We start from the raw sequence: 27,793 nt of genomic DNA on the forward strand, positions 1-27,793 counted from the left end.
TGAAGCCTCTTGTCCTCATTCCTTCCCAGACCCTTCCCCTCTCTGGGCCTCCACTTCCTGATCTGGTAACTGTTAGGAAGCTTCCAACATCCCCACCAGCGGACATTCGGGGATGTATGAGCTGAGTGCCTCTTTCCCCATCTCTATACCTGGCTCCGCATCCCCAGGCCAGAGTGGGGCCATCTCTCCAGGCAAGAAGAGAGCGCCTAGGCTGACCCCGTCCCTGTAGACCCAGATGAGCAGGATGTTTGGGGGAAGACTGAGAGTCAGCTCCTACAGAGACGCTCCAAGGGAGCTGGAGAGCGCAGGGGTGTGGGGTCACGTGGTCTGTGTCCTCCCCTTCTCTCCCCTGTCCCGTGGCAGTTTCCACAGTTCCCAGACTGTCAGCCGTGCCCTCCCCACTCCCAGCACGTTGAGAGCAGCAGTACTTGGCTCTCCACCCTCAACACAGGAATTTGCTTAGCTGCTACCATGCGCCCTGCTGCACAGTGGCCCCCATGCTGCAAAAGAGACAGCACCCTGTCCACTGCCCAAGGTCATGAGAAGGGCCATGCTGGATTCCAAAGCCATGCTCTTGCCACCAACACTGCCCTGCCCTGCCAAGCTCTCCACCAACACCGCCCTGCCCTACCAAGCTCTCCACCAACACCGCCCTGCCCTGCCAAGCTCTCCACCAACACCCCGCCCTGCCCTGCCAAGCTCTCCACCAACACCGTCCTGCCCTGCCAAGCTCTCCACCAACACCGCCCTGCCCTGCCAAGCTCTCCACCAACACCCCACCCTGCCCTGCCAAGCTCTCCACCAACACCGTCCTGCCCTGCCAAGCTCTCCACCAACACCGTCCTGCCCTGCCAAGCTCTCCACCAACACCCCACCCTGCCCTGCCAAGCTCTCCACCAACACCCCACCCTGCCCTGCCAAGCTCTCCACCAACACCCCACCCTGCCCTGCCAAGCTCTCCACCAACACCGTCCTGCCCTGCCAAGCTCTCCACGAACACCCCACCCTGCCCTGCCAAGCTCTCCACCAACACCGCCCTGCCCTGCCAAGCTCTCCACCAACACCGCCCTGCCCTGCCAAGCTCTCCACCAACACCGCCCTGCCCTGCCAAGCTCTCCACCAACACCACCGTCCTGCCCTGCCAAGCTCTCCACCAACACCGCCCTGCCCTGCCAAGCTCTCCACCAACACCGTCCTGCCCTGCCAAGCTCTCCACCAACACCGTCCTGCCCTGCCAAGCTCTCCACCAACACCCCACCCTGCCCTGCCAAGCTCTCCACCAACACCGTCCTGCCCTGCCAAGCTCTCCACCAACACCGCCCTGCCCTGCCAAGCTCTCCACCAACACCGCCCTGCCCTGCCAAGCTCTCCACCAACACCGTCCTGCCCTGCCAAGCTCTCCACCAACACCGCCCTGCCCTGCCAAGCTCTCCACCAACACCGTCCTGCCCTGCCAAGCTCTCCACCAACACCCCGCCCTGCCCTGCCAAGCTCTCCACCAACACCCCGCCCTGCCCTGCCAAGCTCTCCACCAACACCGCCCTGCCCTGCCAAGCTCTCCAGCTGGGTTCTCCAGGTCCTCAGCCTCCCCAACTCACTGCTCTTCTCCGCAGCCCAGGAACTGGAGCCGCAGAGCTGGTGCTGCCGCTGGAGTGACAAGCCCTACCTCTGTGCCCTGTACCAGCAGAGGCGGCCCCGCGTGGGCTGTGCTACATACAGGCCCCCACGGCCCGGTGAGCGACAGGGCCCAGGCCCAGGAAGAGCCTCTGGGGAGGGGGACCTTCTGGGCTTCCGGGAGGTGGCGTCTGGATGAGGAGTAGGGGCAGAGCTGTGACCACAAGGGAAGATGGAGATGACGCCAGTGATGGGCGGACGGTCAGTGGAGGGGCTTTGTACCTGAGTTGGGGAAGGAGTGAGAATAGCGGGGCACGAAAATGCAAGGAGGCTTGAGGGGAGGATTCTGTGCTCCGTGAACATCTCCCCAGCTGAGTCGGCCTGGACAAGTGCCCCAGCCGACTGCAGTGAGGAACCTCGGCCCTACGCATGATTTGTCATGCTGAGGCGGCATCTCTTTTTTCCTTCCAGCCTGGATGTTCGGGGACCCCCCACATCACCACCTTGGATGGTGTCAATTACACCTTCAATGGGCTGGGGGACTTCCTGCTGGTCGGGGCCCAGGACGGGAACTCCTCCTTCCTGCTGCAGGGCCGCACCGCCCAGACTGGCTCAGCCCAGGCCACCAACTTCATCGCCTTTGCGGCTCAGTACCGCTCCAGCAGCCTGGGCCCCGTCACGGTGAGTGAGGGGCGCCGGGGACCTCCCTTCATTCCACCCACAGGGACCTTCAGCCACATACTGAGGCCGAGGAGAAGGAAGAGAGCGAAGGAGGGGAAGCTGGGCAGGAGGGAGGGAGGACACAGCCCATCCACGCAGCTGTCCCGGAGTAAATCCTGGGGATGGTGGATTAGGGCTCTGGCCCCACGGTTTCCCAGCTGTTTGGCTTCGAAGAAACTACTTAACTTGGTTTTCTCCTAGTAAGAATGAGGATGACATTACCTGCGTCACGGGCTGTTGTAAGAGCTAAAGGGCATAATCCGAAAACCATGCCTGGCCCTGCCGAGCACACGGTAGACGGCGGCTGGCATCACCTTGGGCCGCGGCCTCCAGCGCCTTCCTCCCGGCCCAGGGCGCAGCTTCCAGCCCGGGGGCTCCCCCAGCCGCTTTCTTGGGCGTCGGCTCCACCTGCGGGTCGGGCTCAGGCCCCCTCCCATCTCCTTCCAGGTCCAATGGCCCCTTGAGCCTCACGACGCAATCCGTGTCCTGCTGGATAACCAGACTGTGACATTTCAGCCTGACCATGAAGGCGGCGGAGGTAGGCTGGGGAGCGCCGGCCGCCCCCTCCCCGCACCGGGAGCAGTGAGGTGGGCGGGAAGCCGCGTTGCGGTGCAGGGCCCCGTGCGTGGCGGTGCAGGGCCGAGCGCGTTGCGGTGCAGGCCCCAGTGCGTGGCGGTGCAGGGCCAAGAGCGTGCAGCCTCTTTCCCCCCAGCGGGGCCTGCAGCTTGCCGGCCTCTTCTCTGCCTCCAGTGCGGATCCCTCCCGGCTTCAGCCCCGGGGGTGGGGTGGGGGATGGGGGGTGGGGGTGGAAGGCGGGGGTGGGGGGTGGGGGAGGGGGTGGAGAGGTGGGGGGGCGGGGAGATGGGGGAAGGTGGGGAGGGTGGGGGGTGGGGGTGGGGAGGAGGGCGGAGAGGTGGGGGAGGGGTGGGGAGGTAGGGGAGGGGGAGGGGGTGGGGGCGGGGAGGTGGGGGAAGGTGGGGAGGGTGGGGAGGTGGGGGAGGGGGAGGGGAGGAGGGGGAGGGGAGGTAGGGGTGGGGGGCGGGGAGGTGGGGGAAGGTGGGGGCGGGGAGGTGGGGGAAGGTGGGGGCGGGGAGGTGGGGGAAGGTGGGGGGCGGGGAGGTGGGGGGAGGGAGTGGGGAGGGGGCGGGGGAGGTGGGGGGAGGGGGAGGTGGGGGAAGGTGGGGGAGGGTGGGGAGGTGGGGGGAGGGGGTGGGAAGGGGGCGTGGAGGTGGGGGACGGGGTGGGGAGGTGGGGGAGGGGGCGGGGAGGTAGGGGCGGAGGTGGGGGAAGGTGGGGAGGTGGGGGAAGGTGGGGAGGTGGGGGGGAGGGGTGGAGAGGAGGCAGGGAGGTGGGGGGGAGGGGTGGGGAGGGGGCGGGGAGGTGGGGGGAGGGGGTGGGGGGCGGGGAGGTGGGGAGGGGGTGGGGGGCGGGGAGGTGGGGAGGGGGTGGGGGGTGTGGGGATGGGGTGGTGCGGGCCAGGCAGGGCGCGGGTTTGGTGAGGGCCGTGGTGCCGACCTGGCTTCCTCTCCGCTGCCTCCGGATGCTCCAGGCCAGGAGACGTTCAACGCCACCGGAGTCCTTCTGGGCCGCAACGGCTCCGTGGTCTCGGCCAGCTTCGACGGCTGGGCCACCGTCTCGGTGATCGCGTCTCCAACATCCTCCACGCCTCCGCCAGCCTCCCGCCCGAGTACCAGAACCGCACGGAGGGTCTCCTGGGTGAGGGCGGCTCGGACCTGCCTCTGAGGCTCCGCGGAGCCAACCGGAGCTCGGACTCCCACGCCGGCGGCCCGGGCAGCCCTGCTCGGCCTCCCTTTCTCCACCTCCTTGGAGCAGAACCCTCCGGGCACAGAGCAGGCCGGGAGCGGAGGGGCTTCTCCAGCCTCCCCCGAGGCTCCCTTCCTGTCCTCCTCCCGCTCTAAGGGAGCATCAGGGGTGGGCTCCGGGGAGGCGGGGGGCACAGCCATCCTTTCTCCCTTTCCTCTTGCTTCCCACACCCTCCCGCCCTCCTCCATCGCTGCCCGCGTTTCCTGCCGCCCCTCCCGCAGGCAGACGGGCAGGGTGTGAGGGCCCGTCCTCCCAGCTCCCCTGGAGGCCGGACAGCAGGTGCAAGAGCAGAGGCTGCCAGGCCCTGGCTTCTCCCCACTGAGTCCGCCGGATGCTCCCCAGGAAGGGGACAGCCGCGTGCCCAGGGTGGCCAACCTCCCACTCTGTCCCTCAGGGGTCTGGAATAACAATCCGGAGGACGACTTCAGGATGCCCAATGGCTCCACCATTCCCCAGGGAGCCCTGAGGAGATGCTTTTCCACTATGGAATGACCTGTGAGTCTGGGCCCCCTCGGGGCTGTCCCCCCCACCACCAGCCCACCTGCCTCTCTCTACCTGGAGGAGAGAATGGGGGATGTGGAGTGTCCTCTCTCCCTGCAGCAGGCATTTCCAGACTCAGAAGCTGGAAACCGCTCTGGCCCTGCACTCCCACCGCCCCGCTCCAAACCATATAAAGTGAGGGGTAGAGGTGGACACAAATGGAATAAGGCTGAGTGCCATGCCTGGTACCATCGCGCTCTGTGTGTTACACGGCAGATCGACGGGACAGGCCTCCTTGGCAAGAGGAATGACCAGCTGCCTTCCAACTTCACCCCTGTTTTCTACTCACAACTGCAAAAAAACAGCTCCTGGGCTGAAGATTTGATCTCCAGCTGTGACGGAGACAGCTCATGCCATCTATGACACCCTGGCCCTGCGCAACCCAAGCATCGGACGTCACACGAGGGAAGTCAGTAAAAAATACGAGCAGGTGAACGCCACCCTCAGTAAGTGGCCCGAGGCCCCGGGGGGCCTTTTCAGAGTCGGGAGCAGATGAGGAGCTGCCCTTGCCTGGCCCTGCTTTTCCCTGTGCATCTGCTTTCATTGAGCAGATTCTTTCACTCCTGTTATTCCTCTGCCCAAACCCTTCAGTGACTTTCCCGGCTCTCTCCATCCTTGCAGTGGCCTTCGGCCCAGTTCAGCTTCTCAGAGCTCTTCTCCCAGTGCTGGACCCCTTCCCAGCCTCCTGCACTCCATCCTAGTGCTGGACCCCTTCCCAGCCCCCTCTATCCTAGTGCTGGACCCCTTCCCAGCCCCCTCCACTCCATCCTAGTGCTGGACGCCTTCCCAGCCCCCTCCACTCCATCCTAGTGCTGGACCCCTTCCCAGCCCCCTCCACTCCATCCTAGTGCTGGACGCCTTCCTAGTCCCCTCCACTCCATCCTAGTGCTGGACGCCTTCCCAGCCCCCTCCACTCCATCCTAGTGCTGGACGCCTTCCCAGCCCCCTCCACTCCATCCTAGTGCTGGACGCCTTCCCAGCCCCCTGCACTCCATCCTAGTGCTGGACCCCTTCCCAGCCCCCTCCACTCCATCCTAGTGCTGGACCCCTTCCCAGCCCCCTCCCCTCCATCCTAGTGCTGGACGCTTTCCCAGCTCCCTCCACTCCATCCTAGTGCTGGACCCCTTCCCAGCCCCCTCCACTCCATCCTAGTGCTGGACCCCTTCCCAGCCCCCTCCCCTCCATCCTAGTGCTGGACGCTTTCCCAGCTCCCTCCACTCCATCCTAGTGCTGGACCCCTTCCCAGCCCCCTCCACTCCATCCTAGTGCTGGACGCCTTCCCAGCTCCCTGCACTCCATCCTAGTGCTGGACCCCTTCCCAGCCCCCTGCACTCCATCCTAGTGCTGGACCCCTTCCCAGCCTCCTGCACTCCATCCTAGTGCTGGACGCCTTCCCAGCCCCCTCCACTCCATCCTAGTGCTGGACCCTTTCCCAGCCCCCTGCACTCCATCCTAGTGCTGGACCCCTTCCCAGCCCCCTCCACTCCATCCTAGTGCTGGACGCCTTCCCAGCTCCCTCCACTCCATCCTAGTGCTGGACCCCTTCCCAGTCCCCTCCACTCCATCCTAGTGCTGGACGCCTTCCCAGCCCCCTCCACTCCATCCTAGTGCTGGACGCCTTCCCAGCCCCCTCCACTCCATCCTAGTGCTGGACCCCTTCCCAGCCCCCTCCACTCCATCTTAGTGCTGGACCCCTTCCCAGCCCCCTCCACTCCATCCTAGTGCTGGACGCCTTCCCAGCCTCCTGCACTCCATCCTAGTGCTGGACCCCTTCCCAGCCCCCTCCACTCCATCCTAGTGCTGGACGCCTTCCCAGCTCCCTCCACTCCATCCTAGTGCTGGACCCCTTCCCAGCCCCCTCCAATGCATCGTAGTGCTGGACCCCTTCCCAGCCCCCTCCACTCCATCCTAGTGCTGGACGCCTTCCCAGCCCCCTCCACTCCATCCTAGTGCTGGACGACTTTCCAGCCCCCTCCACTCCAGCCCCGCAGGCTCCTCTGTGTTCTTCAAACACGCCAGGTGTGCTCAGCTCCCAGGCTTCACACATGCTGTTCTCTTGCCTGGAATACCCTTCCTTCCCTGGACAGCCACATGCTTGCCCCTCACCTCCTTTACGTCTTCATTCCAATGAACCCTCCTCGGCGAAGCCTCTCTTGGCCGCCCTGTCTAAAATGTCACATTCACCCACACTTCGTGTTTGCCTTCTCTACTTTATTTTTTTCTCCTTAGCATTTATAATTACTCAACCTATTTTATAATTTTCACAGGTATCTTTTTTATTATTTGTTCATGACTGTATCCTCACCACCCGGAACAGTGCCAGCCACTTAACTCCATAAATATTTGTTAAATGACTGACTGAACGAATGCGTGAAGCAACTATGAAATGGAAATGGCAGGGCTCCGAGAAACAGACCCGTGAAGAGGTTTCACTCCCTCTCTATTTCTGGACAAATGTAATGTCCGTTTAGATGTGACCCTCCAGGTTTTGTGTGTGTGTGTGTGTGTGTGTGTGTGTGTGTGTGTGTTTTGACGGAGTTTCGCTCTTGTTGCCCAGGCTGGAGTGCAGTGACGCGATCTTGGCTCATCGCAGCCTTGGCTCATCTGCCTCCCGGGTTCAAGCGATTCTTCTGCTTCAGCCTCCTGAGTAGCTGAGATTACAGGCACCCGCCACCATTCCTGACTAATTTTGTATTTTTAGTAGAGACAGGTTTTCACCATGTTGGTCAGGCTGGTCTCGAACTCCGGACCTCAGGTTATCCGCCAGCCTCGGCCTCCCAAAGTGCTGGGATTACAGACATGAGACACCCAGCACCCTTCAGGTTTTCAGCCCTTTGCCAAAGGTAGAACCCTGTAATGGTCTAAACAAATCTGCTCTCTAATTCACTTTTTGTCATACCCAGCATAGCACCGTGTCCAGGAAAGAATCTGAAAGGAGCTCTTTTTGAGGAGGTTGGGGGAGAGAAAGAGGCTAAAGATTTGGCTAGGTGGGCAGTACAGTCCCAGCCTGCTGTGCGTCAGTCAAGAGCAGGTACACAGAATAACTCCTTCTTCCAGAGGTGGGTCACAGTCCTGGGAATGCCTCATACATATTAGAGTTGAGAAAGAGAGGAGGCTGATAAAGCAGGAGACTGTCCTGCCTTGGAACTCCCATTCCCTCTTTGTGTTTCAGATCAGTACCCGCCCTCCATCAATGGTGGTCGTGTGGTTGAAGCCTACAAGGGGCAGACCACGCTGATTCAGTACACCAGCAATGCTGAGGATGCCACCTTCACGCTCAGAGACAGCTGCACCGACTTTAAACTCTTTGGTAAGAATATTTGGCTGGGGAGTGGGGAGGTGGGTAGGGGATGAGGTCAGAGTCAAACTTTGGGAAATTCTGCATTGCTGTACCCAGCAACACTTGCCGTCACTCTTTCATTTGAATATCCAGGACCGGTATTTCCGAGGAGCGATACCTGTAACTCAAATAGGTGCCCCCCAGTAAGTAGTAGTGACGGGCTTATGGCAGTTTGGCCAGATAGCTAGAGTGACTCTGGGCACATAGAACTGATTCAAGGCTGGGCACGGTGGCTCACACCTGTCATCCCAGTGCTTTGGGAGGCCGAGGCAGGAGGATCACCTGAGGTCAGGAGTTTGAGACCAGTCTGGCCAACATGGTGAAACCCCGTCTCTACTAAAAATACAAAAAAATAGCCAGGCATGGTGGTGCATGCCTGTAATCCCAGCTACTCAGGAGACTGAGGCAGGAGAATCACTTGAACCCAGGAGGCAGATGTTGCAGTGAGCTGAGATCACATCACTGCACTTCAGCCTGGTGACAGAGCGAGACTCTGTCTCAAAAAAAAAAAAAAAAAGATTCGAAGATCATTTAATCTCAATCTGATCATATACAGTCATCTTTAGTCATTATGCATTCACCAAATTATTAGAATAATCAAGTGCAACGTTTAAAATGACCAATTTACAACATTTTTATATCTATTAAAGGAAGGATCTAATGTAGGACAAGATTTAAAGAAATATAAAAAATACTTTTGTTTGGTACCTTTCTTGCTCTTTTTGTCTGGTAACCATGTTTACCTAGCCGTGTCTCTCCTTGTCTGGTTTCCTGGGCTAGGACCCAGTAAAGTGCCATCGCTCCCTCTCCGTAAAGGTGTTAGAGACCCTGAGCCCTACATCCACGATCAGGGCCAAAGGGTCCAAGCACAAGGGATGCTGCTTTCGTCTGTTGCCAGCACTAATTCAAAGGGTCCAAGGGCATCAAAGGGATGCCACTTTCTGTCTGTTGCCAGCACTAATTCTGCGGGTGACTGTTCTTGGCTAAATCAAAGCCCCAGGGGGCATATTCTGCGTTCTCTTTGCCTCTCTGCCTGATGTTCCTTCTCCCCGTGTCTCAGAAGGGACTGCTTTGCCTGCATCCCTTTTGCCCCACGTGCGTCCTCCCAGGTGCGAGACAATGGCATTGAGAGGTTTTCTTCTCCACGGGCCCTACCCCTGAAGGACGATGGTCTGGAAATTACGTTCGTCTATTCTCTGTCACTTCCTTTCAATCTGCTGTTTTAAGGAGACTTTCTTATTTTCTTGAAAAATATAAATTTGATCAGAAGATATGTAGTAGTGTTTCACTACAGTCTGGTGTCTGAAGGGGGTGTCTGGGAAAGGTCCAGGAAGTGGGGGGTGGGTGAGAAATCAGGGCAAAGGATGGGGCTGCTGTGAGAGTGAAGCCAGTTTGGCCGGCAGCGCAGCCTGAGGAGGTGTCTGGAGGATTCTGGCCTTGATCCTCCATCCCCCAGGATGTCCCATCCTGGTGTGAGCCCAGCCAGGGCTGCCCTTTGGGGTTTCTTCAGGAGGAAACTGCTTTCCCCTCTGTGGCATTCCCCGCTACAATCAGTATGTTGGACTGGTGCCACCTCCTTCCAGCTGGGAGCGTGACCAGGATCACCCCCGATACCAGCCTTGCTCAAAGGAAATGACAATGAGATTTGTCTGGAGAGGGGGGAAGATGGCCTGAGAGGGGTGGGGGAAGCCCCGTATCAGCAATCAGGGTGTTAGATAAGGATGCATCAGACCACAGAGCTGAGGAGTCTCCCAGCTCTCCACATTCTCATCTTCCCCGGGGCAGAGAATGGGACGTTGCTGTGGACACCCAAGTCGCTGGAGCCATTCACTCTGGAGATTCTAGCAAGAAGTGCCAAGATTGGCTTGGCCTCTGCACTCCAGCCCAGGACCGTGGTCTGCCATTGCAATGCAGAGAGCCAGTGTTTGTACAACCAGACCAGCAGGGTAGGCAACTCCTCCCTGGAGGTGAGTGTTGGGAGGCGCGTGAGGAGTTTCTGTGCCGAGGGGAGAGGAAATGGGAGTGGAATGGATGCTGTGATTCTGCCTGTCTTGGGTGTGTCTGTGTTGGGAGGTGGGTGGAGCAGATTCCAGTCTCAGGCCATAAACTCACATGGGAAGAAAGAGAACTTTCTGGCCGGGTGCGGTGCCTCACGCCTTTAATCTCAGCACTTTTGGAGGCTGAGGCAGGCAGATCACAAGGTCAGGAGATCAAGACCATCCTGACCAACATGGTGAAACCCCATCTCTACTAAAAATACAAAAATTAGCTGGGCGTAGTGGCGGGTGCCTGTAGTCCCAGCTACTCGGGAGGCTGAGGCAGGAAAATCGCTTGCACCCGGGAGGAGGAGGTTACAGTGAGCCAAGATCGCACCACTGCACTCCAGCCTGGGCAGCAGAGCGAGATTCCATCTCAAAAAGAAAGAAAAGAAAGGAAAGAAAGAAGGAGGGAAAGGAAAGGAGAGAGAGAGGGAGGGAGAGAGAGAGGGAGGGACAGAGAGAGAGGGAGGGAGAGAGAGAGATGGAGGGAGAGAGAGAGAGAGAGAAAGTATATTGGAGAAAAAGAAAGAAAGAAGAAAGAAAAAGAAAGGAAGGAAGGAAAGAGGAAAGAATCTTTCTTTATTGCTTATAGTTCAACTGGATTTTTATCTCCCACCTCCCCTTCTGCCAGGTTGGCAGGAAACTTCCACCTCTGTCTTTCTCACAGCGCCCAGTGGTTCCCAGTTCCACAGCTCTGCGGCGAAGCCCAGCAGAGGGCCCTGCGGTGTGGGGTGGAAGGTGGTCACGGGTCCCTGGGCCTGGGTCCACACAGTTTCCATCACAGCTCCGCCCCACAGGGCCCTGCGGTGAGAGGTGGAAGGTGGTCACGGGTCCCTGGGCCTGGGTCCACACAGTTTCCATCACAGCTCCGCCCCACTTCCCCTTCAGACCCAGGGAGAGGCACTGCTGCTTCTATGCCTTGCTCAAACACAGGACACCTTTTCTGAGGCCGCTTACAGTCCCGTCTGCCTAGAAGCACCCCACAGCCATTTCTCCCTAGGACGTCATCATCACGGTGCTGGGAAGAGAGCTGTGGGTCCCTCTATCTTGACACCTCCAAGCCCCTTTGCTTTCTCTTTTACTATCTCCTTCCAGCTAAAAGAAACATCTTTTCCAGTTTGGAGAAACTACTTCTCCATGTTTCTAGCCAAGATACTTGGCCTAATTCCACGACTCTTGTCCTATCTGCTTTTTTATTTTTATTTTTGGTTGTAAAGGAAGAGCCAGAAAGGAAAGTGTTTATCTGGCAAAACAAAACTACCTCCTTCACCACTTACACACACACACACACGCACACACAGACACACACACACATCCTTCTGAAGCATGAGCAGAGAATGGGTACTTGAAAGGGATAGAGGTAGGGATGGTTGGTGGGGTAGGGGGTAGAAAAGGATAAAATACACAATGGGAAAAAGAGAGATTGAAATCAATATGCTATTCCATAGATCCCCAAATATCCACTCTTGGGAGTAGCAAGTGTTAGAGGATTCCATTTTAGGGAGATTCCCTGAGTCGCTTCAGTAAGGGAGTTAGAAAGGGGAGCGCAGGGAGCTTGGTGAGGTCTCGGAACTGCAGCCTTTGCTAAGCTGTTGTTCTGGCTGCTGCGTTTTCTCACAGTGCTCAGCAGGGAGGCTCTGTCTTCTTGGTTTGGGAGTCAGCAAGGGAGGTCAATTTCAGCTTATATGAAATCCAGTTTGCAGGCCACATAGGAGCCTGAGGCAGGCAGATTGCTTGAGCTCAGAACTTTGAGACCAGCCTGGGCAATATGGCAAGACCCTGTCTCTACTAAAAATCAAAAAATTAGCTGGGCGTGGTGGCATATGCCTGTAATCTCAACTATTTGGGAGGCTGAGGCACAAGAACTGCTTTAACTTGGGAGGGGGACATTGCAATGAGCCGAGATCGAGACACTGCACTGCAGCCTGGGAAACAGAACGAGACTGTCTCATTAGGAAAAAAAAAAAAAAAGCAGAAGAAAAATACAAAAATGAGTGGGCGTGGTAGTGCATGCCTGTAGTCCCAGCTCCTCAGGAGGCTGAGGTGGGAGGATGGCTTGAACCTGGGAGGTGGAGTTTTCAGTGAGCCAAGATCAAGACATTGCACTCCAGCCTGGGCAACAGAGTGGGACCCTGTCTCAAAATAAATAAGGAATCCAGTTGTCAAGCAATAGGACATACATGGATACATATACACATGGATGCATACACATATGGATACATACATGATACATACATCATACATACATGGATACACATATACATACATGAATACATACATGGATACATACATGGATACATACACATATGGATACATACATGGATACATACACACATGGATACACATATACATGGATACATACACATATGGATACATACATGATACATACATGGATACACATATACATACATGAATACATACACACATAGATACATACATGGATACATACACATATGGATACATACATGGATACATACATATATACATGGATACATTCATTCATTTATTAATGCTTCAATCATTCATGCATCCCCCATCTTACTCTAGAAAGGATTTCAGGCAGAGAGCTAGAGTGTGAGAGGGAAGAGGCTGAGATCCTGGTGCAGGGCCAGGCAGGGGGTTAGGGTAAACAATGACCCAGGGAGGCCAACTGGGCAGGACTACCGTGTGGCTCTAGGCAGGGCCTTGCTGCCCCACGGCCTGATCAGGAAGGTGCTTAGCAGGTGCTGGTGGGGCTAAGACATGACTCAGGGTCCACGGGTTCTCAGGCCAAAGGGGTCAGTCAGAAACACCCAGAAGCCCTTCCCAGTTTGGTCTCCTGGCCGCCCGTGATCAGCAACCCTCCTCCAGGTGGCTGGCTGCAAGTGTGACGGGGGCACCTTCGGCCGCTACTGTGAGCGCACCGAGGATGCCTGTGAGGAGCCGTGCTTCCCGAGTGTCCACTGCGTTCCTGGGAAGGGCTGCGAGGCCTGCCCTCCAAACCTGACTGGGGATGGGCTGCACTGTGCGGGTGAGCTGGGAACAGGGCCTGGAGCAGGCGCTTCTGGGAGCAGCTGATAGCTCAAGGGTGTAGATAGCCAAAGGCAAACCATTTCTCTCCTTTTTCCAGCAGATCTTTAGAATGCTCAATCTAGGCAGGTATGGGAAATCTAGGCAGGCCTGGAAAGGGGGTGGTGGATGGTGTGGGGCTGAAGGAGAAGAGGTTGTACAGGCATAGGGGAGGGGACGGGGCTGGGCATCCCTGAGGCATTGACAGGGGAAGCCCCCGGCGAAAGACTGAAGATGGTTTGGGGAGGAGACTTCAGCAGCCGCCAGGGAACCAGGCAAGCTGGGTCCTCGGGATCCCTGGGGATCTTCAGAGACGCGAGGCCCGGGATCTCTGCATCTCACGAGTCAGGACGTTTGGAGGGGCTGGCGTGGGGATCCGGCAGCAAAGGTGCCTGATTTTCCCTTTCAGTCCTCCCAGCCTTCTGTTCCTCCCACTCTGAGCCGCCAGAGCCTGATGAGGGAGAGCACAGCGAGGCCTTTACCAAGCCCCCTAAGGCACCCAAATAAAACCTACAGATCGCTGTGCCTTCAGAGCTGAGGCCAGAGTGGGTAGAACCGCAGCTTTTATAAAGGCAGAAAAGGAGATGGACATGAGAGGGGAGGGTGTGAGGAAAGCCGATTGGGGGCCCCCCTCTGCCAGCCTTCGGGTCCTTTCTGAAGCAGAGGGTCTGAGAAACACTCCAGTCCCTCCCCAGAAGTGGAAGAATACCTGCCTGGTCGGGGAAAGGGGTTGTCCTGCAGAGAAACGCCTGGAAAAGGGAGGAAGGATGGTTTGGGGTTCCGAGTGGCCCGAAGCGGAACACTGGGGGAAAGAAAGCCTGTCCCGGAGCGGGTTTCCACAGGCTGGGCTGTCCCTCTGCTGCCCAGCGCGCTGCTGCTGACCTCCCTACTCACTCTGCAGCTGTGGGGAGCTCTTTCCTGTGTCGGAACCAGTCCTGCCCTGTGAATTGCTGCTACAATCAAGGCCACTGCTACATCTCCCAGACTCTGGGCTGTAAGCCCACGTGCACCTGTCCCCCGGCCTTCACCGACAGCCGCTGCTTCCTGGCTGGGAACAACTTCAGTCCAACTGTCCACCTAGGTACCGCCTGGGCCCCGCCCTCTCACCCCCCACCCCGCCTGGGCCCCGCACTCTCACCCCCGCACTCCGCCCACCTTTGGGGAAGATGAGGAAGCTCTGGGGTCACAGGACAGAGCTCCAGATTTCTCTGGGATGGTGTAAGGTGCGGGCTGTGGAAAGCTGTCACGGCAAGGACCACGGGCCTGTGTGGCCTATGGAGGAAGGACGGAGGCAGAGACCTCACAGCTGGCTCAGTGAGATGAGCGTCGGGGAGGCCCAGAGCATAGTGGAGTGAGCGCTAGGGTGAGGGCCACTTCTCCCGGCTTGTTCAGCGACCTTCTGTCAGGGTGGAATGTAGGCTGAGGGCCACTTCTCCCGGTTTCTTCAGTGACCTTCTGTCACTGGAATGGAGCAGTCGGCCTGGGCTGGCCCGACAGACTTTTGGGTAAGTCTGGGTAAACCGTGGGGTGATGATACATTTGCTTCTCCCATCTCCAGAACTTCCCTTAAGAGTCATCCAGCTCCTGCTCAGTGAAGAGGAAAATGCCTCCATGGCAGAGGTCAACGCCTCGGTCAGTGCTGCAGGCCGAGCTCTGGGTGGGAGGGGGCGCTTGGCGGGTTCAGGCGAGGGCGGAACCATCACTGTGCGGCCTTCGTCTTGTCATCCATCTGGATTCAACTGCCAGAGGAGGCCGGAGCCTCTTGCCCCATGGGAGGTGCAGGGCATTAGGAAGTGAGGAAGGCCCGGGACAGAAACCTCAACTCATCATAAGCAGAGGCCAGGGTGCCAAGTCACCCCAGCCGAGACCTCTAAGCATCTTGGTTATGATCTGAAAGAAACTAAAGGACATTTCACCTCCAGGGAGTCTTCCCTGACTTCCCAGAGGGAACGGGCAGCTCCCTCTTCTTGGCTGCCATGCCATACCTCAGTCACAGGCAAAGTGGCACAACTGCTGAGTGGTTGGGGCTCTAGAACCCTGCACACTCAGAATCAGAATCCCTGCTCTGCCCCTCACTGGAGCAGGTGTGCTAACTAGACACATCATATAACAGGTCATCTGTAAACACGGGGACAATCATAGCACCTGAGTCAACAGGCCGTATCACCGTTTAAATGAGAACGTGTGTCAAGCATTTAGTCCAGTGCCTGACACACAGGTATTCAAACATGATGATTATTTTACTACTGCAAGCCTAGCACTCCCCACTCCTCACTCCCAACTCCCCACTCCACTCTACTCCCCACTCCACACTCCACTCCCCACTCCACACTCCACTCCCCACACTCCACTCCCCACTCCCCACTCCCCACTCCCCACTCCCCACTCCCCACTCCACACTACACTCCACACTCCACACTCCACTCCCCACACCATACTCCACTCCCCACTCCCCACTCCCCACTCCCCACTCCCCACTCCCCACTCCCCACTCCCCACTACACTCCACACTCCACACGGTAAAATCTGTTGACATTTCTCACCTGCGCCAGACAATGCGCTCTTTGAGTTTAGACTCCACCTAAGTCACCTTGACACCCCCAGCCCCTGACCATCTCCTAGGTCTAAACAACCCGTGTTCAATATACTGGGGAGGAGGTCATGAGTCACGCGTCAGAGGCAAGGCAGGGGCCATTCATGGCAGAGTCTCCGCTCGTCATATGAGGCCAAGGAGGGGGACAGAATGGAAAACCCTTCACTCTCAACAAACATTATTAAGCAAGGACCCATGACAGTCACTGCGCTAGGCTGGACTGCGAGGGTGCAGAGACGGGTGAGGAAGGTGCTGGGGTCCTGGGGCTCCCGTTCCAGGAGGAAACAGGGATGAATACACCCATCAAGGTGGGAGGGGGTCTCCCCTCTGGATGAGGCCTCACCCCCACCCCCATCTGCCATCGTCTGGCCTAGGTGGCATACAGACTGGGGACCCTGGACATGCGGGCCTTTCTCCGCAACAGCGAAGTGAAACGAATGTAAGTGGGACTGTGTCCCCCTGAGCCCCCAGATCCTCTTCCTCATCCCCCGCCCCCTAGCCCCCCAGGCCCCCTCACCGTCGCCCTCCCACACAGTAATTCCCCAGCACCGGCCTCGGGAAGCCCCATTCAACAGTGGATGGTCATCTCGGAGTTCCAGTACCGTCCTCGGGGCCCCGTCATCGACTTCCTGAACAACCAGCTGCTGGCCGCGGTGGTGGAGGCGTTCTTATACCACGTTCCATGGAGGAGTGAGGAGCCCAGGAACGACGTGGTCTTCCAGCCCATCTCCAGGGAAGACGTGCGCGATGTGACAGCCCGTGAGTCCGTCCATTCCGGGGACACTATGGGGGTCACTGCGGGGGGCGGGTAAACAGAGGTGCTTCAGCCCACACAAACAAGCTAATTCAGTTTTTCTGTTTGTTTGGTTTTGAGCGAAAATGTGAACATTTTATCCAGCTGCTTGTTAGATTCAAGAGCAGGAGCAGCCAGCACTGCTAAGGCAGTCATGTACACAGCTTCACGGAGCAAGTACCCAGCCAGGGTACTTGCTGACTATGGCTGCTAATAAAACAGCAGCAGTTTATTTTCATAAAATTGCTAATAGTTTTCTTAAAATGCCATTGCACTTAAACATACACAGGGACACCCCCATCGTCTCTGCCCTCCAGCGGGAGGATTTGAAGCTGGAGACTGGAGACTAGCCAGGGACAGAGGCAACTACTCCCTGAAATGATGTCACCCTGTGCAAGCACCTTCCCCAGGCCAGGCCAGGCCTCAACACCCCCCAGCACCTTCCCCAGGCCAGGCCTCAACACCCCCCACCACCTTCCCCAGGCCAGGCCTCAACGCCCCCAAGCACCTTCCCTAGGCCAGGCCAGGCCTCAATACCCCCCACCACCTTCCCCAGGCCAGGCCAGGCCTCAACACCCCCTAGCACCTTCCCCAGGCCAGGCCAGGCCAGGCCTCAACACCCCCAAGCACCTTCCCCAGGCCAGGCCTCAACACCTCCAAGCACCTTCCCCAGGCCAGGCCAGGCCTCAACACCCCCAAGCACCTTCCCCAGGCTAGGCCTCAGCACCCCCATCTGAAAATGAGATGGGATTTCTGAGCCCCCTTTCAGTGCTGACAGCCCCTGGTTCTCCCGGAACAGGAATAAGTTGGCAAGCTTGTCAGAGAAACAAAGGAATAACACATCCTATTTTCTGTATAGGGCAGAGAACAGGGCAGGGGCCGCCTCAAACACAACAGAAACTGCTGTTTTACTTGGGTCTGGGACCAAGCAAGAGCTTCTCCCAGAATCCAGGCTAAGCCAGCTCTCTCCCGGAGCAGTGAGTGAAATCCCTCAGAACTACTGTATGTTGGGGAGTTGGGGTAGGAGGTGCAGGGAGGCAAGCCCTGACTATGCAATTAAGGAAAACCTATAATTTTTATTATACAAGCATCATATGCTTATTGCAGAAACTTTAGGAAACACAAACTTAACAAAAAGAAAAGAGGAAAAAACCCTGTAATCCCAACCCCCAGAGAGACAACAATATTTCGTACATATCCTTCTGAACTTTCTCTTATGCCTAGAAACCTTCATACATCCATTTTTTATTGAAGGATCAAATCATTCATAATGTTGGATAACCTGCTCGTTAAACAATTGTGAAGAGATTGTCTCATATATTGTGTCCATATTCCCATTCGACATATTATAATGGTATGTTTGAATATAGTGTCACATTTTAAAATACATTATAATAATCATTACCATTCTTTGAGTGCTTACTGTGTGTCAGGCAGTGTACTGAGTACTGTGGACACATTATCTCATTTAGATCTCACAGCAGCATAAGTGCTATTATGATCATTTCCTTTTAAAGATAAGGAAACTGAAGCTGAAAGAGTGAAGGAATGTTCCCTGAATTCCACATCTAGTTACTAGTAGAGTTTCAGTTTCCACCCAGGTCTGGCCACCCTCAAAGCATGTGCTCTTCAGGAAAGCATTTTCTATAGGAAACTTTTTTCCATAGGAACCTTTTCCCATAGGAACCTTTTTCCGTAGGAAACTTTTTCCATAGGAACCTTTTTCCCTAGGAAACTTTTTCCATAGGAACCACCATCCCTTGGTAAGTATGTGCAGTAGTTTACTTAACCAGACCCCACTTCTGAAACGTTACTGTTATCCACCACGCTGATCTGAATGTCCAGGGACATACGTATCTGTGCACTTCTTTAATTATTTCTCAGGATAAACACCCGAAAAGGAATTCGTGGCTGAAAAGGTATTGATTTAGTATTCATCAGTTGCTTTCTGTGTTAATCTGTGTCCTTCCCGACAGTGAACGTGAGCACGCTGAAGGCTTACTTCAAATGCGTTGGCCGGGGCCGGGCCCGGGGCCGGGGCCGGGCCCGGGGGTGTGACTGCGCACCTGTGGCCGGCATCCTTGCTGCCCAGGTGCAGCTGACTGCACGTGCAGCTGAACTCACACAAGGTTTTTGGTTTTTTGAGACGGAGTCTTGCTCTGTCCCCCAGGCTGGAGTGCAGTGTTGCAATCTCGGCCCACTGCAACCTCCACCTCCCAGGTTCAAGCTATTCTGCCTCACCTCCCTAGTAGCTGGGACTACAGGTGCGCACCACCACACCTGGATAATTTTGTATTTTTAGTAGAGATGGGGTTTCACCATGTTGGCCAGTCTGGTCTCGAACCCCTGACCTCAAGTGATCCGCCCGCCTCAGCCTCTCAATGTGCTGGGATTACAGGCGTGAGCCCCCGCGCCGGCCCAGGCCCATGTTTTTAAAGCCCACACGTGCCTCCTTTGCCCAGTGGTCTCACTTCAGCACGGCCTCAGGGCTGACTCAGTCTCTCCGGAGAGTGGGGCGAGCCCAGCCTCTCCTACAGAACCTCTTTTTCCCCAGCAGAAGAGAAGGGGCTGGGAGGCTGAGCTCCCGCCTCTGACCACCTGTCTCTCTCTCGGTCCCCAGCTGTGTGTCCTTCTCCATCTACACGGCCTGGGGCGAGCACTGTGAGCACCTGAGCATGAAACTCGACGCGTTCTTCGGCATCTTCTTTGGGGCCCTGGGCGGCCTCTTGCTGCTGGGGGTCGGGACGTTCGTGGTCCTGCGTTTCTGGGGTTGCTCCAGGGCCAGGTTCTCCTATTTCCTGAACTCAGCTGAGGCCTTGCCTTGAAGGGACAGCTGTGGCCTAGGTTACCTCAAGACCCACCTCATCCTCACCACACACTTAAGGCGCCATTGCTTTTGGGAGACTGGAAAAGGGAAGGGGACTGAAGGCTGTCAGGATTCTTCAAGGAGAATGAATACCGGGAATCAAGACAAGACTATACCTTATCCACAGGCGCAGGTGCACAGGGGAGGCCATAAAGATCAAACATGCATGGATGGGTCCTTACGCAGACACACCCACAGAAGGACACTAGCCTGTGCACGCGCGCGTGCATACACACACACACACACAAGAGTTCATAATGTGGTGATGGCCCTAAGTTAAGCAAAATGCTTCTGCACACAAAACTCTCTGGTTTACTTCAAATTAAACTCTATTTAAATAAAGTCTCTCTGACCTTTTGTCAAAACCAGGAATTCCATTCCTGATTTTCTTCTGGTGGCCGAAGAGCTGGGCACAGGCTTCTCCCAACCATCAGAGGGCACAGTGTGTGGAGGTTAAGTGCTGGGCAGGCGGTGGAGCAGTAGGGGCAGCTGGATCCAGTCCTAATCAGCGCGGTTACCCATGCTGGAAACCCTCAGCTGCTGCACCCCAACCTTGCTTCATGCTCCACATCACCTTCTTCTTCCCCCACCCCAGCACAGGCCAAAGCTTCGCCCGCTAAGGAGGAAAGCGAAAGAGATACCCTAAGATGGAGTGCCCCAGACTCTCTCCCAGACTCTCTCCCAGGACCCCTCCCTGCCTGCCTGTCCATCAATTTCACAAAAGTCATAAAAGGATCAATGTACAGTGTGTTTTTCTGTCTGGTGGCTGTCCCCACCACCTGTGTTTCATGGAAGAGGTATTAAACCATTTCAGCTCCAATTCCAGGGACCAACTCAAGAAACCTGCCATCACCCCACCCTTAGATCTGGAGGACCCGATCCCTAATATACCTTCTCTGTCCTTTCCTGGACCCCGGATGGAGTCTTCTGAGGTTCTCCATCCCACAGCCCTTCACCTCTACCCTGCCTCCACTTGTCCCCAGCAACCTGATCAGCTTCCACATAATCCTCTCAGCAGGCAGGACTTTTACACCTATCTGGTGTAATAACTCCAACACAATTGGTCCACAATTCCTGTGTCTAGAAAATCTCAATTCCAACTTTATGCAGAAACTAGGTAGCTGCCTCTTAGTTCTAAATCCCAAATCCCTGAAGAGAGAATCTGACTGGTCCAATTTACATCAGTTGTTTATGCCTGGTCCAATAAAATGCAGTCATGGGTCAGAAAGGAGGTCACATGGTGCAAAGCAGGTGTTCAAGCTCATTCCTGCGGGTGGGTAAGTGCTGCTGAAGGAAGCTCCCAAAGGAATATCTTTGGTTGGGCACGGTGGCTCACGCCTGTAATCCCAACACTTTGGGAGGCCGAGGCGGGCAGATCACTTGAGGCCAGGAGTTTGAGACCAGCCTGGCCAACATAGTGAAACCCTGTCTCTACTAAAATACAAAAATTTGCTGGGCATGATGGCACATGCCTGTAATCCCAGCTGCTCAGGAGGCTGAGGCAGGAGAATCTCTTCAACCCAGGAGGCGGAGGTTGCAGTGAGCTGAGATTGTGCCACTGCACTCCAGCCTGGGCAACAGAGCAAGACTCTGTCTCAAAAAAAAAAAATATATATATATATATATATATATATATAATCTTTGAATTAGGGTTCCCTAGAGGGTCAGGACTAACAGGATAGATGTATGTATAAAGGGGAGTTTATGAAGGAGTATCAACTCACACGATCACAAGGTGAGGTCCACAATAGGCTGTCTGCAAGCTGAGAAGCAGGGAAGCTAGTCTGAGTCCCAAGATCTCAAAAGTAGGGAAGCCGACAGTGCAGCCTTAAGTCTGTGGCCGAAGGCCCAAGAGCCCCTGACAAACCACCAGTGTAAATCCAAGAGTCCAAAAGCTGAAGAACTGGAAGTCCGACGTTCGAGGGCAGGAAGCATCCAGCACAAGAGAAAGATGAAGGCTGGAAGTCTTAGCCAGTGTAATCCTTCCACATTCCTCTGCCTGCTTTATTCTGGCTACGCTGGCAGCTGATTAGATTGTGTCTACCCAGACTGAGAGTGAGTCTGCCTCTCCCAGTCCACTGATTCAAATATTAGTCTCCGTTGCCAACACCCTCACAGAGAGACACCCAGGAACAATACGTTGCATCCTTCAGTCCAATCAAGTTGACACTCAGTATTAACCTTCACAGTCTTTGATCTGAGCAGACTCCAAACTTACATGGAGAATGACTTCTCCCAATAGGTGAAGCCACTCTCCTATGTACAAAGCTGTAGCTTTACCCTCATACACCCCAAAGTGAAATGTAATGAAGTCTCCATACAAAACTGTAGTCACAGCATTCATTTATCAAGAGAGCATACAGCACAGATGAGTTCGCTGGTGAATTTTAACAAATATTTAAGGGGAAATAATATCTATTTTCTGCAATCTTTTCCAGAAGATAGAAGCAGGAGGAATACTTCCTAAGTCATTTGTCACTGTCACCCTAATGCCAAAACTAGACAAAGACATTACAAGATGACTATAGACCAATATCTTTCACATAGATGCAAAAATTACCAACAAAATATTAGCAAATACAGTTCAACAATATGTAAAAAGAATTATAGGCCATGACCAACGGAGATTTATCCCAGGTATGCAAGACTGGTTCAATATTCAAAAATCAGCTAATGCAATCCGTTACATCAACAGGCTAGAGAAGAAAAATCACATGATTGGCTGGGCGCGGTGGCTCATGCCTGTAATCCCAGCACTTTGGGAGGCCGAGGCGAGCGGTTCACGAGGTCAGGAGATCGAGACCATCCTGGCTAACACGGTGAAACTCCGTCTCTACTAAAAACACAAAAAATTAGCTGGGCGTGGTGGCGGGCGCCTGTAGTCCCAGCTACTCGGGAAGCTGAGGCAGGAGAATGGTGTGAACCCAGGAGGTGGAGATTGCAGTGAGCCGAGATCATGCCACTGCACTCCAGCCTGGGTGACAGAGCGAGACTCTGTCTCAAAAAAAAAAAAAAAAAAAAAGAGAAAAATCACATGATCATATCAGTGGACACAGGAAAAGCATTTGACAAAATCCAACCCTGCTCATGATAAAAAAAAAAAAAAAAAAAAAACTCCCAGTAAATTAGAAATAGGAACTTCCTCAACTTGATAAAGGATATCTACAAAAACTTAGCCGGGTGTGGTGGCTGACGCCTGTAATCCCAGCACTTTGGAAGGCTGAGGCGGGTGGATCACAAGGTCAGGAGTTCGAGACCAGCCTGGCCAACATGGTGAAACCCCATCTCTACTAAAAATACAAAAATTAGCTGGGCATGGTGGCCGGCACCTGTAGTCCCAGCTACTTGGGAGGCTGAGGCAGGAGAATCAGCCCAGGAGGCAGAGGTTGCAGTGAGCCAAGATCGCACCACTGCACTCCAGCCTGGGTGACAGAGTGAGACTCTGTCACAAAAAATAAATAAATAAATAAAAGAATATCTACAAAAACCTACAGCTAACATCATCTTTAATGGTGAGAAACTAGATGCTTTCCCCTAAGATTAGGAACAAGGCAAGAATGTCCCCTCTCACCATCAATTCTCAACATCCTGCTGGAGGTCTTGGCCAATGCAACTAGACACAAAAGGGAAATAAAAGGTATACAGAATAAAAAGGAAGAAATAAAACTGCTTTGTTCACAGATGACACAATCATCTATGTAAAAAAATCTAAGCGTTGACAAAAGGAAAAAAACCCAGAACAAAGAAGCAATTTCAGCCAAGTTTCATGATATAAGGTTAGTGTCCCAACGTCAACGGCTTTTGTGTGTGCCAGCAAAGAACAACTGGAATTTAGAATTAAAAACATTTGAGCAAGACAGGAAACAAAAAAAGAAAAACTAATAATAAAATTAAATACATATTACCATTTACATTAGCATCCCCCAAAATGAAATACTGAGGTGTAAATGTAACAAAATATATACAAGAGCTTTATGAGAAAAACTATAAAACTCTGATGAAAGATATCAAAGAACTTCATAAATGGGATGACATTCTATGTTTATGAACAAGAAGACTCACTTTTTTTTTTTTTTTTTTTTTTGAGACAGAGTCTCCCTCTGTCACCCAGGCTGGAGTGCAGTGGTGCCATCTCAGCTCGCTGCAACCTCAGCCTCCCGGGTTCAAGCAATTCTCTTGCCTCAGCCTCATGAGTAGCTGGGATTACAGGCTCCCGCCACCACGCCTGGCTAATTTTTTTTTATTTTTAGTAGAGATAGGGTTTTGGCATTTTGGCCAGGCTGATCTCAAACTCCTGACCTCAGGTGATCCACCCACCTCGGCTCCCGAAATGCTGGGATTATAGGTGTGAGCCACCACACCAGGCCAGAAGACTCAATATGAAGATAGCAGTTCTCAATATTATCAAGATAGCAGCAGATCAAGATAGCCAACTTGATCTACAGATTCTACATAATAACACAATCTTAATCAAAATCCCAGGAAGTTATTTGTAAATATTGATAAACTGGCTCTAAAGTTTATGTGGAGAGGCAAAAGATCCAAAATAGCCAAATCAATATTGATGGAGAACAGTCAGAGGACTGATACCACCTGACTTCAAGGCTTACTCTAAAGCTATAGTCATGAAAACAGCATGATACTGGCAAAAGAATGAAAAATAGATCAATGGAACAGAATAGAGAGCCCAGAATATTAAAAGTAATATTTCTAATAGACCTGTATAAATGTGTCAACTGATCTTTGACAAAGCAGCAGGGGCCACACAATGGAGCAGAGATAGTGTTTTCAACAAATGACGCTGGGACAACCGGACATCTACAAGCAAAAAAAAAAAAAAAAATCTAGACACAGACATTATACCTTTCATAAAAACTCAAAATGAATCATAAACCTCAATAAAATGCAAAACTGTAAGACTCCCAGAAGATAACACAGGAGAAAATCTAAATGACCTTGAGTATGGTGATGACTTTTTAGATACAATAGCAAGGGCATGATCCATGAAGGAAATAATTGATGAGCTGAACTTCATTAACATTAAAAACTTCTTCTCTGTGAAAGGCAATGGCAAGAGAATGAAAATATTTGCAAAAGTCCCATCTGATTAAAGACTTTTATCTAAAATATACAAAGAGCCGGGTGCACTAGCTCAGACCTGAAATCCCAGCACTTTGGGAGGCTGAGGTAAGCGGATCACTTGAGGTCAGGCGTTGGAGACCAGCCTGGCCAACATGGTGAAACCCTGTCTCCACTAAAAATACAAAAATTAGCCAGGCATGGTGGCAGACGCCTGTAATCCCAGCTACTCAGGAGGCTGAGGCAGGATAATCGCTTGAACCCAGGAGGCAGAGATTGCAGTGAGCTGAGATTGCACCACTGCACGCCAGCCTGGGCAACAGAGTGAGACTCTGTCTCAAAAAATAATATTAATTAATTAATTAAATATACAAATAACTCTTACAACTCAACAATAAGAAAATGAACAACCCAGTTTTTTAAATGGGTAAAAAAACTGAACATACATATCCCCAAAGAAGATATTCACATGGCACATAAGCATCTACAAAGATGTTCAACATCATATGTCATTAGGGAACCGCAAACGACGCGAAACCAATACACAGCCATTAGAATGACCACAATCGCCAGGCACCGTGGCTCACACCTGTACTCAATACACACCTGTTAGAATGACCACAATCACCAGGCACCGTGGCTCACACCTGTACTCAATACACACCTGTTAGAATGACCACAATCGCCAGGCACCGTGGCTCACACCTGTACTCAATACACACCTGTTAGAATGACCACAATCACCAGGCACTGTGGCTCACACCTGTACTCAATACACACCTGTTAGAATGACCACAATCGCCAGGCACTGTGACTCACACCTGTACTCCCAGCACTTTGGGAGGCTGAAGCAGGAGGATCACTGGAGCCCAGGAGTTTGAGACCAGCCTGGGCAACAAAGCAAGATCCCATCTCTACAAAACATTAAAAAATTACATGGGCACGGTAGCATGTGGCTGTGGTCCCAGCTACTCTGGAGGCTGAGGTGGCAGGATTGCTTGAGCCCAGGAGGTTGAGGCTGCAGTGAGCCGTGATCCAGCCTTCACTCCAGCCTGAGCAATGGAGTGAGACCCTGTCTCAAAAGAAAAAGAACAAAAGAATGATCAAAATCCACAGCACTGAAAACTTCAAATGCTGTTCAGGATGTGGAGCAACAGGAACCCTCCTTCATTGCTGGTGGGAAGGCAACATGGTACAACCACTTTGGAAGACAATTCGGCAGTTTCTTTTTTTTTTTTGGAGAAGGAGTCTGGCTCTGTCACCCAGGCTGGAGTGCAGTGGCGCGATCTCGGCTCACTGCAAGCTCCACCTTCCGGGTTCACGTGATTCTCCTGCCTCAGCCTCCTGAGTATCTGGAACCACAGGTGCCCGCAATTTGGCAGTTTCTTACCAAACTAAACCATACTCTTACTATGCAGTCCAGCAATCACACTCCTTGGTATTTACCCAAAGGGACAGAAAACATTTTTGTCCACATGAAAACCTGCACATGGAGGTTTATAGCAGCTTTATTCATAATTTATAGCAGCTTTATTCATAATTGCCAAAACTTGGAAGCAACCAAGATGTCCTTCAGCAGGTGAACGAGTAAATAATCTATGGTACATTCAGACGAGGGAATATTATTCAGTGCTAAAATGAAATGAACTACACAGCCATGAAAATACATACAGAAAATTTAAATGCATATACTATGTGAAAGAAGCAATCTGAAAAGTCTATTTACCTTACAACTGCAATTATATGACACTCTGGAAAAGGTAAAACTATGGAGACAGTGAAAAGATCAGTGGTTGCCAGGGGTTGGGGATGAATAAGTGAAGCACAGAGGATTTTTAGGGCACGGAAACTAGTTATTTTTCTGTATGATGCTACAATGGCAGAAACATTTATGTTATTTTATTTTTTGAGACTGAGTCTCACTCTGTCGCCCAGGATGGAGTGCAGTGGTGTGATCTTGACTCGCTGCAACCACCGCCTCCCAGGCTCAAGCGGTTCTCCTGCCTCAGCCTTCCGTGTAGCTGGGATTACAGGTGTGCACCACCACACCCAGCTAATTTTTGTATTTTTAGTAGAGATGGGTTTTCGCCATGTTGGCCAGGCTGGTCTAGAACTCCTGATCTCAAGAGATCCACCCGCCTCGACCTCCCAAAGTGCTGGGATTACAGGCATGAGCCACTGCGCCTGGCCAGCCGATACATTGTTGAATAGAGAATGGAGAATATCCAACGCCAAAAATGCGCTGTCAACTCTGGACTTTGATGAGGATATGTTGACGTGGACGCATCGACTGTCACACATGTGCCACCTGGTGCAGGGCGTTGGTGGTGGGGGAGGCTGGGCATAGGTATATGCGTGTGTGGCAGGGGGTATATGGGAACTTTCTGTATTTTCCACTCAGGAAAATTTTGCTGTAAACCCAAAACTGCTCTAAAAAGTAAATTTTATTATTTAAAAGATGATTTTAAAATTAATATATTTAAATTTTTAAAAGAATTAAGCACACATGGCACTAAGGGGGCGGCTAGGGAGCCAACCGTCCGTCAGTTGTGAGGAAGGGGGAGGCCTGCAGGCATGAAGCAGCTGGTGAGACCGCCCTCACCTGGCCGCCGGAATCCCAATTCCATGAGGACTTTGTCATGTGACTCAAAGTCAGAGACAGCAGAAGGTCCAAAAGTTACAACTTACCTGAAATGCACCAGGCACTATTGGCAAAGGATTCACCCCCACCGTGGAAGGTATGTGAGTGCTGTGGGTGCCCTGTGTCAGCAACTGCGGAGAAGGGAAACCAGAAAGAGCAAAAGCAAAGTAGCGAGTGGGGAGCAGAACCACCCCAAACCCGAGGTCCCTCCTCCCCCGTCCACCTTCGGACACTAAGCAATGGAGGGAGTGGGAGGACAGAGTCTGTGTTTGATGGACAGCTCCTCCCGAGGCAGAGGAGAGGCCCAATACCTGGGAGAGGGTTGGAAGCTTGCTACCCCTGAAGGAGACCCACAGATTGGAGGGAAGAGAGGAGGCAGGGACCCTCGTGGGAGAGGATGCATTAAAAGTAGGGCTGTCTGGGCCAGGTGTGGTGGCTCACACCTATAATCCCAGCACTTTGGGAGGCCGAGGCAGGCAGGTCACCTGAGGTCAGGAGTTCAAGACCAGCCTGACCAACATGGTGAAACCCCGTTTCTACCAAAAATATAAAAAATTAGCTGGGTGTGGTAGTGCACACCTGTAATCCCAGCTACTTGGGAGGCTGAGACAGGAGAATCCCTTGAAACCAGGAGGCGGAGCTTGCAGTGAGCCGAGATGGCACCACTGCACTCCAGCCTGGGCAACAGAGCGAGAC

At 53.5% G+C, this 27,793-nt stretch overlaps 1 protein-coding gene across 1 annotated transcript in view; it reads left to right on the top strand.

The window, feature by feature from the left end:
* The window catches only part of LOC129032991 (mucin-4-like), a 29,528-nt gene extending 10,192 nt beyond the window's left edge, over positions 1-19,336 (top strand). The window contains 19 exon segments of the mRNA XM_054480884.1: positions 1,614-1,733; positions 2,086-2,102; positions 2,104-2,295; positions 2,782-2,872; positions 3,884-3,979; positions 3,982-4,050; positions 4,553-4,606; positions 4,609-4,653; positions 4,910-5,052; positions 5,054-5,144; positions 7,871-8,008; positions 9,824-10,005; positions 12,928-13,087; positions 14,027-14,206; positions 14,684-14,757; positions 16,093-16,157; positions 16,254-16,477; positions 18,488-18,647; positions 19,132-19,336. Coding sequence (XP_054336859.1) covers positions 1,614-1,733; positions 2,086-2,102; positions 2,104-2,295; positions 2,782-2,872; positions 3,884-3,979; positions 3,982-4,050; positions 4,553-4,606; positions 4,609-4,653; positions 4,910-5,052; positions 5,054-5,144; positions 7,871-8,008; positions 9,824-10,005; positions 12,928-13,087; positions 14,027-14,206; positions 14,684-14,757; positions 16,093-16,157; positions 16,254-16,477; positions 18,488-18,647; positions 19,132-19,336 — 2,306 coding nt within the window.
* Positions 19,337-27,793: the final 8,457 nt, after the last annotated feature.

Source organism: Pongo pygmaeus, chromosome 2 (genome assembly GCF_028885625.2).
Source record: "Pongo pygmaeus isolate AG05252 chromosome 2, NHGRI_mPonPyg2-v2.0_pri, whole genome shotgun sequence".
Classification (NCBI taxonomy): Eukaryota; Metazoa; Chordata; class Mammalia; order Primates; family Hominidae; genus Pongo; species Pongo pygmaeus.